At 47.7% G+C, this 12,103-nt stretch overlaps 1 protein-coding gene across 3 annotated transcripts in view; it reads right to left on the bottom strand.

The window, feature by feature from the left end:
* Slc35f2 (solute carrier family 35, member F2) overlaps positions 1-11,655 on the bottom strand; it is a 44,289-nt gene extending 32,634 nt beyond the window's left edge. For 2 of the 3 annotated variants that reach the window (NM_001395734.1, NM_001106822.1), the window contains exon 1: positions 10,648-11,005. In NM_001395734.1, coding sequence (NP_001382663.1) covers positions 10,648-10,757 — 110 coding nt within the window. In that variant the 5' untranslated portion in view covers positions 10,758-11,005. Of the gene's footprint in view, positions 1-10,647 lie in introns of all 3 variants that reach the window. The other variant, XM_063265116.1, reaches the window with a different exon arrangement.
* Between the last annotated feature and the right edge of the window lie 448 nt (positions 11,656-12,103).

Genomic DNA, 12,103 nt, shown 5'->3' with positions numbered 1-12,103 from the left:
ATTCTTGTTACTCTGCAGAGTAGTAAAACCCACAAGAACCGAGGTGGCGCCAGGCTGAGTGTGCTTTGTGTGTGGAGATGGGAGTGTTCTTGGGTCTTAAATGTGCAGTGAAGAATTTAATTGATCTCTTGGGGCTAGAAGCATGGCTTTGTGGTTAAGAGAACGTGCTACACAACCGTCAGGACCAGAGTTCAGATCCTAGCGCCCATGGAACAAGATGGGGTTCCTAAAACCCCAGCTCCAAAGGGCATGGAGACGGGGATTATTAGGGCTTCCTGGGTTCCAAGCCAAGAAAACTTGAGCCCTGGGCTCAGGGAGAGAGATTCTGCCTCAAAGGAACGGGTAGAATATGGAAGAGGAAGACACTGTCCTCTGACCTCTGGGTATAAAAGCACATACATCTGTACACACACACGCACAGACACATACATACACACCAAAGAAGTAAGTGAACTTTCCTGAAAAAAACAAACTGTTTTGATTTATTTTCTTTTTGTGTTGTTTTGTATGAAGTGGGGTCTTACTGTGTGTCCCCAACTGTCCTGAAACTCACTGAAGCTGGCCTTGAACTCACAGCAATCCTCCTGCCTCAGTCTCTCAGTGATGAAACTACAAAAGTATACCATAATGGCCAGCTAAGAATTTTAAATAAAATTTTGGTTTGAGTTTTTGGTTTTTGGTTTTACCAGAATCTCTAAGGTTAACACCAGATGGTCCCGCTAGGTAATTACATGAATTGGTTCACCCTGGAGAGTTGTCTCGTACCCGCCAACTCAATATTGAAGAATAGCTGCCAGATATTATGCACAGAAAAACTACCAGAGTGAGAGACACAAGGAAGCGCCATTCAGTCGCACCTTTTAAGTAGAAGAACAAGCTTGAAGCTTTCAGGAAAATCAACTTGCTTGAAATAAGTTCTGTAATGATCTCAGTAACAGAAGGAAATTTTCTAGCTTTTGTCACGAGGGGTGGGGATAAAGGGAGCTGTTTGATCAGTTGTGGCTGTTTTGAGACATGGTCTCATGAAGCCCTGGTGGGCCAGGAGCTGGCAGAGGCTGTAATGACCTTGAACTGAAAAGAGCTGCATGCCACCCTCCCAGTTTAGGAAGTGCTGGGGAATTGAACCCAGGTCCTTTGGTGTGCTAGGCCAGTGCTTTATGCACTCAGCTACAGCCCTAGTGGCTGTTTAATGAGCTTAACAGAGCATGTATCAAAACGGTTTCCAGGGATGGCAACTCCTCTGCCCATGTAGCCTCTCCTTCCAAACATTCTGTAAGCTGCCCTTCAGAAAGAGCCTACTCTTACTTCAGTCCCAGCTCTCACATCTTAACACATCTAATTAAAGGGGGAGAACCACACATAGTAGGCAATGATTCCCCCAGAAGATGGGCTATTAAGTGAAAATCTCAGTACCGAGGTTGGGATACCTTCCTATGTGTTACTGATCAGGAAACCCCACAGGCCCTCTAAACAACATATGCTACCACCATTGATCTTGGTTACCCAGGAGAACGAGATGACGGTGAGAGCCTATTGATGAAGACACGATCCACTTTGGTTGTAAGACAGTGAAATCAAGCTGGAACAGACCTGATGACCTTCTCTGGCGACTCCTTTTCATTGTGCCAGGGGGTGTGTGCTATGTGTGCAGTCTGTGGTGGGGAGGGAGAAGAGACACCCGTGGTACCCATTCAGCCAACCCTCGACACTACAATTCCAACCTGCAAGGCACGATGTGTGCATTGACGGAACAGAAGCATGAACAGTAAGGGGGTTGGCAACTCCTTTTACACTGAACTTGAGGCTAGCTCCACAGGAAGGAATTCGTGTCTGGTACTATAAACCTAGTCAAGAGTCCATAGCTGGGGAGGTCACTGGCCCCAAGAAGAACCTACTCCTGTCATTTTGTTTACCAGCACAATTGTCAAACTGCCTTCTAAACTGGTACAATTCTTGTACCCCGGCTGATATGTGCTGCCCTCAACCTTGGCTAGAGAAGCTTCTCTCTGTAGTGGTTAGCAGTTAACTGAGAGACTCATAACTAGTCAAAGAGCTGTGAACAAGTGTCCATGGAGGACTCAGCCCTAATAGGACATCTATATCAGTCCCATCCTTCAGGCTCAGGGCATCTTGGCAAAGGGATGGAAAGATGCAGGAACAGGAGAATGGGGGAAATGCTGCCTTCAGAACATGATATGGCTGCTGAGCTCATGAACTCAATACATCTACAGTTACCCATGTGACATCAACTCAACAACGATCAGTCAGCATTCCAACAGGCAGCACCTGAAGGACCCGGAGGGTTACTAATAACAAAAGCAGACGGGATGTGAAGGAGGAAGGGAGGAGCAGGGAATTTCTAGGAAGGAGTCGATCGTGCATATAATCAAGGTACATCATTCACACGTATGAAACTGCCAAAGATAACAAGTATTCTGCCTTTTAAAATGGGGCTTTATTGTTCCCATAGATCTCTCCTATCTCCAAAAAATGGGAAGAACCACTTCCATTTTGGATTTGTGCCAAGGGCAAAGAACTCCAGGCGTTCCAAGACGAGCTACAGCCTCTGCCCTAAAGGACTCTCCCGGGCCGGTGATAACTATCGTCGAGCTTTCAACCGTAAACCAGTGAGGATGGGAACACGTACCTTACAGGTAGAGAAGAGGGTATCCAACAAAGATGTGGGGGAGGGCGGGTGGGAGGAGGTCACAGCTACCATCCTAGTGCCGTCTACGAAACTCCATCCTTAAGCCTCCTCCATAAGAAGGCAGATAGCAACAGCACTGAGGGGGGAACCAAAGGACAAAGGATGGCGTGTCTCTGCCTCGAAAGTGAGCATCATTCTGATCGATGATCCAGGAATGGGAAGTGGGCAGGCGAGAGGGGGCCCTTGTACTTTGCATGGAGAGGCCTAAGCCCTCAGAAAGAGACAAATGCCATGTGAGTCCAGCCCATCACTAGGAGGCTTCTAGACAAGTCAGACCCATAGACGAAGTAGATTGGGCTTGACAGTGTGGCTCAGCAGGGAAAGGTGCTTCCTGCCAAGCCTTACCGTCGGAGTTTAATACTCAGAATCCACACAGCAGAAGGAAATGATTCCTGAGCTGTCCTCTGACCTCTATACACCTTCAGCTAACTAAGCGCGCGTGCGCACACACACACACACACACACACACACACACACACACACACACAGAGGAGGCGGGGAGAGAATAGGTAGGTAGGTAGATAGATAGATAGATGATAGATAGATGACAGATACATAGATAGATAGATAGATAGATAGATAGATACATACATACATACATACATACATACATACATACATACATACTTTTAAAGGAAAGAGGGAAGAGTAAAGGGAAAAGAAAGAACTGGGTGCTGCCAGGGCTCAGAAGGCAGGGGATAGCTTTTGTTTGGAATTTGGACGAAGGTGAAGGCTGCACTGTCTAATAATGTCTGCGAACAGCACACATAGAAGCAGCTGTAAAGGGAAAGTTCAAAGTCTGTACATTTTAACATCATTTAGAACACTGAAATTAACTGCTATGTGCAGGTAAAGTGGAAGAAGGGAGAAATGGAGGAGCGAGGATGTGAGTGGAGGAACCCGTGGTTCTCAGACTTGTATTAGCTGCAGCTTTCTTCAAACACAGAGATGAAATGTTGTTACCCAGAGCAGGTACTGAAGGAAAGGCCACCCAGAGACTGCCCCACCTGGGGATCCATCCCATTTGCAGCCACCAAACCCAGTCACTATTGCTGAGGCCAAGAAGTGCTTGCTGACAGGAGCCAGATATGGGTGTCTCCTGAAAGGCTCTGACAGAGCCCTACTGATACCGATGAGGATGCTTGCAGCTAACCATTGGACTGAACAGGGGGACCCCAATGGAGGAGTTACAGAAAAGACTGAAGGAGCTGAAGGGTTTTGCAACCACATAGGAAGAACAACAATATCAACCAACTACAGCTCCCAGGGACAAAACCACCAACCAATGAGTACACATGGTGGGATCCATGACTCTAGCCACATATGTAGCAGAGGATGGCATTGTCCAGCATCAATAGGAGGAAAAACCCTTGGTCCTGTGAAGGCTTGTTTCCCCAATGTAGGGTAATGCCAGGGCATTGAGGTTGGGGTGGGTGGGAATGGAAGCATCCTCATAGAAGTGGGGGTGGGGGGGAGAAGGGGAGGTATCGGAGAAGGGGGGCAAGGGGATAATATTTGAAATGTAAAGACATAAAATATCCAAGAAAAATAAAATTAAAAAAAAAAAGAATCTCATCCACAAGATGGCAGCATGTAAAGGCTCAGCTTTGGACGTGCCGCCATCTTGTGGAGTTGCTTAGATCATGAGAGTGTGTGCTGGTTAGTTTTTGTCAATTTGACTAAACTTGAGTCACCAGAGATGATGAAAACAGGGAACCTCAAATGAAGAACTGCCCCCATCAGACTGACCAATAGGCACATGTGTGTGGGCATTTTCTCAATTAATGATTGATATGAGAAAGCCAAACCACTTCGAATGGTACCTCCCCTGGGCAGGCGGTCCTGAGCTATATAAGAAAGCGAGCTGACTAAGCCATAGGGAGCAAACCAGTAAGCAGTATTCCTCAGTGGCCTCTGCTTCAGTTCCCACCCGGGGTTCGTCCCCTGGCTTCCTTCTATAACAGATTGTGACTTATAAAATGAAATGAGCCCTTTCCTCCCCAAGTGTCTTTTGATCAAAGTGTTTATCACAATAAGTAAAGTAATTAAGACAGAGTTCATCTTTATGACTGGGACCGATGTGCAAAAGAGAGACTCCAGTTTGCTCTGTCACCATTTGCTCTGTCACCGCTTCTGACGTGCAAAGGCATCATGGGAAGATGGCCATCCACGAGGAGGTAAATATGCCTTCACCATACACCAAATCTGCAAGAGCCTCAGTCTTAGACATCCCACTTTCCAGAGCTCTGAGAAATGAATTCTCGTTCTTTCTAAGCCACCTAGCCTGGAATAATGCTGTTAATAAGTCAAACAACTAGCATGAAATCCCAACTCTATAAATAGCAATAGCAATGTATCTGTGGATGCCAGAGACCACCTAAGAAACCTACCAGGTCCCCTTCTTCACTTGCACCCCAGGGTAACATCTGAGCAACCTCTAGGGACTTGCAGGATATCTTTTGGTTTGTACATCATTGGTACAGGTGAAGGGCAGCATCCTAAAGCCCTGCCTTCAAGTATGATACGGTGAGGTTTCGGAACTAGTAAAGCAGGTTTCACTTTAGAATCAACTGCAACTCCTTCTCTCTCTGCCACTCGCCAATTATGTGATCCAAGCAAGTTACTCATCTGTCCCGTCCAGTGAGAAGCCAAACTGTGCGGGTGTGTCCCGGGGCCGATGAAATGTAAACAGGGAATTCTCGGTGGATGAAGGCTATTGCTACCCTCTTGTTTTATTGGACATCTCTCTGATTCCTGTGTAGTGAGGTGACTGGTGGAGAAGATGAATGAGACCATGAATGGAAGCTGTAAGAGTCTGGATGACAGATGAGAAAGGTTTCAATTAAAGTAATGGCTGTGAAGGGCTGAAGGAAAGATGGCCTGAAGGAATATTCTAGAAGGGTTGTCAAGAATAAGTTTGTCAAAGAATAAACTCTGACAGCCATCTTCTCTGCTTTCAAGTCAACCTGGGAAAAAAGGGCAAAGAGAAGAGGATGAGCCCAGAGGTTGTCCAGAACTATTCTGGGGAGAGATCCTGGCCAGAGGCCCATGTAAAGCCTCTTGGAAGAGAGCTTTTAAAGTCTACTCTCTCCTCTCCAATGTACCACACAGACACCGTCACTGACTTCCTGTCCTTCGACAAATCCCTGCAGTACTGAGCAAGTTGTGAATCAGGTCAAACAGGTGCAACACCCATCAAAGCACTCAGCTGTGAGCTATGGCCCAGGCAGGGTTCTAGGCCTCCTCGAGCCCCTGTCTACTGTCGCCTGGCCATTGGTTCTTCTTCAGCACTCAAGAAGAAAACAAGACAACCCTCAGCACAGACCTGTGTTCTACGGGTGGAAATGGGAAGTTTTTGGGCACCGTGGAGCATAAATATATGAGGCAGTTAAAAACAAACATCTGACGTGCTTGGAGATACTTTTGATTGTAATATGGGGTATATGTTGAGGGGCAAGGGTGTTGTGTTGGCAGAGGCCAGGATTCACAGCTGTTCCCAGTGAGAAATTATTCAGTCCAAAATGTGCTATAATAAAGTATGTAACCGTGGACTTGACATTACTCCTGACTTGTAAGTCTAGGGGAAGCAGATAGTAATTAATTGCACAGTAGAAATGGGGCTGGAAGAATTTACAGAGACAGGTAGGATAAAGGATTACCCAGGTCCCCACAGCACAAGGCACATAAATGTCTCATTTCCTAAAATTCCTATAAGTAATGCCATACAACAGCACCCTTCATTGGTCTAGGAAGATGGATCAGCAATTGAAAGCACTGACTGTTCTTCCAGAAGACACAGGTTCAGTCCTTGGCGCCCACATGGCGGCTCACAGATGACTGGAATTACAGTCCATGGGGACCCAATGCCCTCATCTGACCAAGAAGGCATGTTCCACACAGGTATACATTTACACAAAACATCCACCAGTCTGTAGGAAAATCAGGTTATTCCTATAGACTGAAGAGGAGTGCTCTGCACTGACAGTGACAAGGACCGCTCCTGCACTGACAGTGACAAGGACTGCTCCTGTAGACTGATGGACTACTTACTACTGCTCGCCCCTCCTCCAGCCCATGCCTTCTTCAAGCTAATTTCCTTGCCACCCATTAAGCCAAATACTCAATAGTCCTCCAAACCTGGCTACCTCTTTCACACCTGGAGGATTCAAGTTTCTCAGCTGCCTGACCTTCGCCCTCCTTCATACGGTGACCTTTGGAAGGCAGCTCTGTTCACTACTGCAGCCCAGCACCACTGCAGAACTTTGCACTTACAACGACTGGTAGTTACCACAACTCTTAACGCAATTTCATTATGAGCCCTCTTGAAAACAGAAACTAAGTCATTCCTACTGCCACCACTACAAATATTTAAGGTGTGCTGAGTGAAACAAAACAAAATAAAACCAGACCAGCACCGTGGCACGAAAATACAATGAAAAGCTATGCCCTCAGTAGCTTATCATCTATTCGCTAAGGGAAATGATAAGCTCATGAAATATTAAAGTTTTCTGCTAGAGATAGAAAGTTGGCCATCGTGAGGAATGTGTGTTTTGAAACATGAATAAATGAAGGTCTCCGTTCCAGAATATACACTATGTGATAGTGTACAAATAGTAAGTGTGTGTCATCGGGCACTTCTGGAAACCCCTGGCTTTAATTAAAGTGTATCACTTGACTTGAGAGCAATATCCAACAGAAGTCCAGCGAGGAGCAGAGTCTATTTGAGGATATTTGTGGTCTACCGCCCTGATTGCTTCAGACAGTAAAGTGCTCGCTGAACTCGTGGAATGAGTAATCAAACGATCTGATACCTTTTTCTTTTTCCTCGTCCTCCTCCTCCGCCTCCTCCTCATCATCATCACCACCACTATCATCGTCATCCTCTTGCTCCTCCTCGTCTTTTTCATTTGCTGCTCTGGGTGTCTATTGGAAGCCTTAAGCTCATTCAAAAGTGCACAGACATGAAATGCTTATAAATTGTAGTGCTAAAGCGCCATTAACACCTTCAGGCTTTAAGAGAGAAGAGGAACTACACCTCATTCCATTGATTCAAGACCAGGGAAAGCTTGAAAGAAGGAAACAATGTTTATATCCTCTTCTTCATTGAGACAGGGTATCACTATGGTTGGCCTTGACCACCCAGGATGCCTTTGAACTTTCCACTCCGCCTACTGAGTGCTGACACTGCAGGCGCACACCACCATATCAGTCTAGCCGCATGGTATTCACACTTCATACCCTGAAGGGGGTGGGTATGTCAAGAGTTAGGGTCACCTAGAATGTACACTTCACATAAAGGAAATGACCTGCTCTAGGCCCCTAACTTTTCCCTGCATTTGGAACCCACTTGTCAAACAAGGTATTCCTGTTTCTTTTGGTGAAAAAAGAGAAGGGGGGGGTGTTGTCTCTAGGAAGCTACAAACTATTTTTCTATATCCTATCTTCTCTCCATTCCCCATGGTTCCTTGGCCAGGAAGGTTAGGAGTTCAAGGCTAGCTTCAGATAACACAGAAACTTAAAAGTCTGCATGGTCTACTTGAGACCCTGGAAAACAGCAACAAGAAAGAAAGTTGCAGATCTGTGGCCCTCGGAATAAAGATGAACGTAGGGAAGCAATCAGAGTGTGGAGGAGAATTTCATCTCAGGAAACAGATGCACACACCAGCAAACCCAAGCACTCAGGAAGATAAGGCAAGAGGATCGTTTTAGCACAAGAGTTTGCAGCCAGCTGAGGACAACAGAGAGACACTTATGAAAAGGGGGTATGGGAAAACTAAAGACAGAATAAGAGCGAAGAGTGTTTATGCTTATGCTCAAGAGTCCAGAAATATTGTGAGCTTGGTTCACTTTTCCGGCGTGCAATTTTGGGATTAGGAAAAACAAATGGTTTATAAGCAAAGAAAAGCAGTAAGGGAAGAACGTTATCATCTTTTAGCTGTCCCCATGCTAGGGGTTCTGCGGACTGCACAAGTGACCTTAAGTGATGCTAAGCAGTACCCTCCGAGGGTATGTAAGATACCCACAAACCACCACCACACAGAGAAGATAGGAAAAGTCCCACAGGGAGGGAGGTGCACAATAAACCTCACCTCAAGGGAGAAGAAATCTGAAATGCGTTATAAAACATACTCTCCGAAAAACACTACGGATGAAGAGAAAGCCATCTTTGCTCGTCCTCACTTCTTGCTGAGCTATCCGCTGGATTCTACCCCAGCCTAGGGTCACTGGCACCTCCTCAGTTACCACATGTTCCCATTACCACGGAGTGGAGAGCGCGGACGGTGGTAACTTGTCTGTGCAGGACTCTGAAATGGGCCAGGCTGTGAGGTCAGCCAATGAATCCACTCGAAGCCCTACAGGGTAAGCAGGTTGTGGGGAGGGTGGTATAGAAGCCTGCTGATACTTTTTTTTTGCACTTATTTATTTTGTACATCCGTGTATATGTATGTGTGTGGACATGCATGCTGCAGCACACGCCTGTAGATCAGAGGACAATTTGGGGAAGTTGGTTCTCCTTCCGTCTCACATTTAGGTTCTGGGTATTGAACTCAGGTTTGGTGGCAGGGGCCATTAACCACTGAGCCATCTTGCCTTCTCACCTGCGCGCGCCCGCACGTGTGTGTGTGTGTGTGTGTGTGTGTGTGTGTGTGTGTGTGTGTGTGTGTGTGTGTTTGCTATTGTTGAGAACTGAACCCATAGGTCTGACCCAGGTGGAGCATGAATGCTCTCACTGTGTTGTGGTATTGCAATGACCCTCAGTACCAATCGTGAACGCAGAGTTCTGTGGCTCGTCCAAACCAGCTCTCTTAAAGATTTGAATTCCAAGTTTGCATCTTGGGTTATGCCACTGTATCATCTCCCTGCTAATCAATTACTGCCGAATTATAATGACATTACACAGCTGTCGGAGAATGAGCAATTTGGGTCATTTGCCCCTCTGAACTGAGCATCTATTTAAAACTATGCTTATTTACGACAAAAAAAATGCATGTATACACATTTATTGATCAGCTCTGAAGGTGAGATGCTTTTCAAGGACATAGCTTTCAAAATCTTTCAATTGAAATCCATTGCCCAAGGTCGATGGTGGCACATGCCTGTAATCCTGGCATTCTCACTATCCCCAAGTGAATTGCTTAGCCTTATGTTTCCGCACCTGGAAAGTGGGTCTAACAATAGCGCCATATACTAAAGCGAAGAAGATGCGGTGCTATTGTCTACATAAATGGCTAAGCGCAGTGCCTGGCACGAAGTAAATGTTCAGTAAATGGATATCATTATTTGGATGTTAGCCTTTGGTATCTCCAGAATTCAAGTCGCCCAGTGATCACAGAAAGCTTTCCCCAGAGTCGCTGCCAACTCTTTAAGAACATCTCTACCTACAGCTCAACAGAGCACAGTGACATCAGCCACCTGCTTCCCTGGACCAGATCCCGGAGGTGGCCATGTCGCCTCGCTCAGGCCCCAAAACCCGGCAGACACTGTCTCCGGGTTCGCAACAGCACAAAACTTAACCCAGCTTTCTCACTTGAGTGAACTCCAGTTGGAGGCGATCACCAGGCTAGGTGGGCACGGATCCCGATCTGAAGGAATGCGGGCACCGAGCCAGGAAGGGCAACACTTCCACCTGCCAAGCGCTAGGTTGGGCAGCGCCCCTCCACTGCATCCACGGTGACTCCCACCCTGTCACAGGGAAACGGGGGACCTCTCTCACAATGCCAATCTGATGAATTCCCCGCGTACTCTCTGAAAAACCAGCATTGCCACGGTTTGGGGGGTGGGAGCACCCAGGTGAAATGCGACCCCTTGGGTGCCTTGAGAGCGCAAGGAACCGAGGTCGAGGAGCCGCTGCCTCCGCTCCGCAGACACGTGCGCGCGGGTAGCCAGCGGGTCCTGCCTGGGGCCCCGCCACCCAGGCCCGTTCCGCGCGCTGCACTCACCAGGTGAAGAGTTTGCCTCGGATCCTGCTCAGTTGGCTGCCGATACTGCCCACCGTCCCCAGCGCCCGGGGCTCGCTGGCCCTCGTGCTAGCGGGCGACTCAGCCTCCATGGGGTCCCTACGAGCCTCGCGTGTCCGGAACCCGGAGAAGTGCTGGGGCCCGGAAGACAGGAGGCGGTGCCTGTGAGGATAGCGCGGACTCGGCTCGCGCCCTGCCTTGCTCTCCTGCTGCGCTCGCTAGTACGCTCGCCTAGGTCCCGGTACTCCTCCGCCCAGCTCTTGCGACAAATCGTTAACTGTCAAGCCCTTAAAGCCAGACAATGCTTTTGCAGATCGCCACCTGGCACCTTTGGGAAGCTGGAGGAGAAAGGGCTGGTCTGTTTTCCCCGCTAGTGTCAGAGCTGAGTAGGGCTTAATGTAAATTTAAGATGAGAGGGTTGGGCTTCTTCCTCCCCCACCCCCTGTGGGTGGAGTTGATTTGGTTAGTTTGTGTGACCTAAGGTCTCACTCTGTAGCCTGGACTATCCTGGAACTCTCGATATAGCCAAGGATAACCGCGAACTCTCAGCAGTCCTCCTGCCTCAGCTTCCAGAGAACTGGAACTTACAGGTCGGGGCTATCACGCCCGGCGCATTTCAGGGTTTTATGGTTCCTTGTTTGAAATCAGCAACCTATAGGTAACCGGATAAGAGATGTTCTTGGCTGGTTTCCAGGATGTCGGTACAGACAGCGAGTCAGTGCCCTCTTGAACTTTGCTAACTGGAAGAACCACTGACCCCGCCTGTGTCCCGGTCTCCCTCCTCCTCCCTTAAAAGAACTGAAGAAAAGCTGTGGTTTCTTTTCCTTGCAAAAGGAAGATCGGGGAAGTGTGTCTCTGTGGTGAAGGCCGAGGCAAGCCTTGCAGAGGTGCTGGGTTGCCTCGCCACCCACAGCGCTGTCCTGGCCTTGACCCGGGCCACGCCTTCTGGTGCTTGGATAGACCTAGAAGGAACGAGAGGGAATTAAAAAAAAAAATGGATGGGAAAGTTCCTGGTTCTTGCTGACAGAAGCAAATCTGTAGTGCTGATTAAGCTTTTTTCCTGAAAGAGACCAGGCACACAAAAGAAAAGGTGTTGGGACCGATCCCCACCTCCTCACCCTGACCCCAGCCTCCTCCTTTACTGGATAAAGGAACGCTGTAAATGGTAAATTCTAGAAGACTGTGTGTGGATACAGAAGACCAGGTAGTTTTGTAGAAGACACTAAGAAAAACCAGATTTTTTTTTTGACTTTTTTTTTTTCTGAGCTGGAGACCGAACCCAGGGCCTTGCGCTTGCTAGGCAAGTGCTCTACCACTGAGCTAAATCCCCAACCCCGAAAAAACAGATTTTTAACCAGCTGGTAACTCATGCTTTTAATCACAGCTCCTAGGAGGCTGAAGCAGGAGCATTGCCTTAAGTTCGAGGCTAGCTAGAATA

This window comes from Rattus norvegicus, chromosome 8 (genome assembly GCF_036323735.1).
Source record: "Rattus norvegicus strain BN/NHsdMcwi chromosome 8, GRCr8, whole genome shotgun sequence".
NCBI classification, from domain to species: domain Eukaryota; kingdom Metazoa; phylum Chordata; class Mammalia; order Rodentia; family Muridae; genus Rattus; species Rattus norvegicus.
Note: the sequence above shows the minus strand (reverse complement) of the source record. Positions and strands in the feature narration are given on the sequence as shown.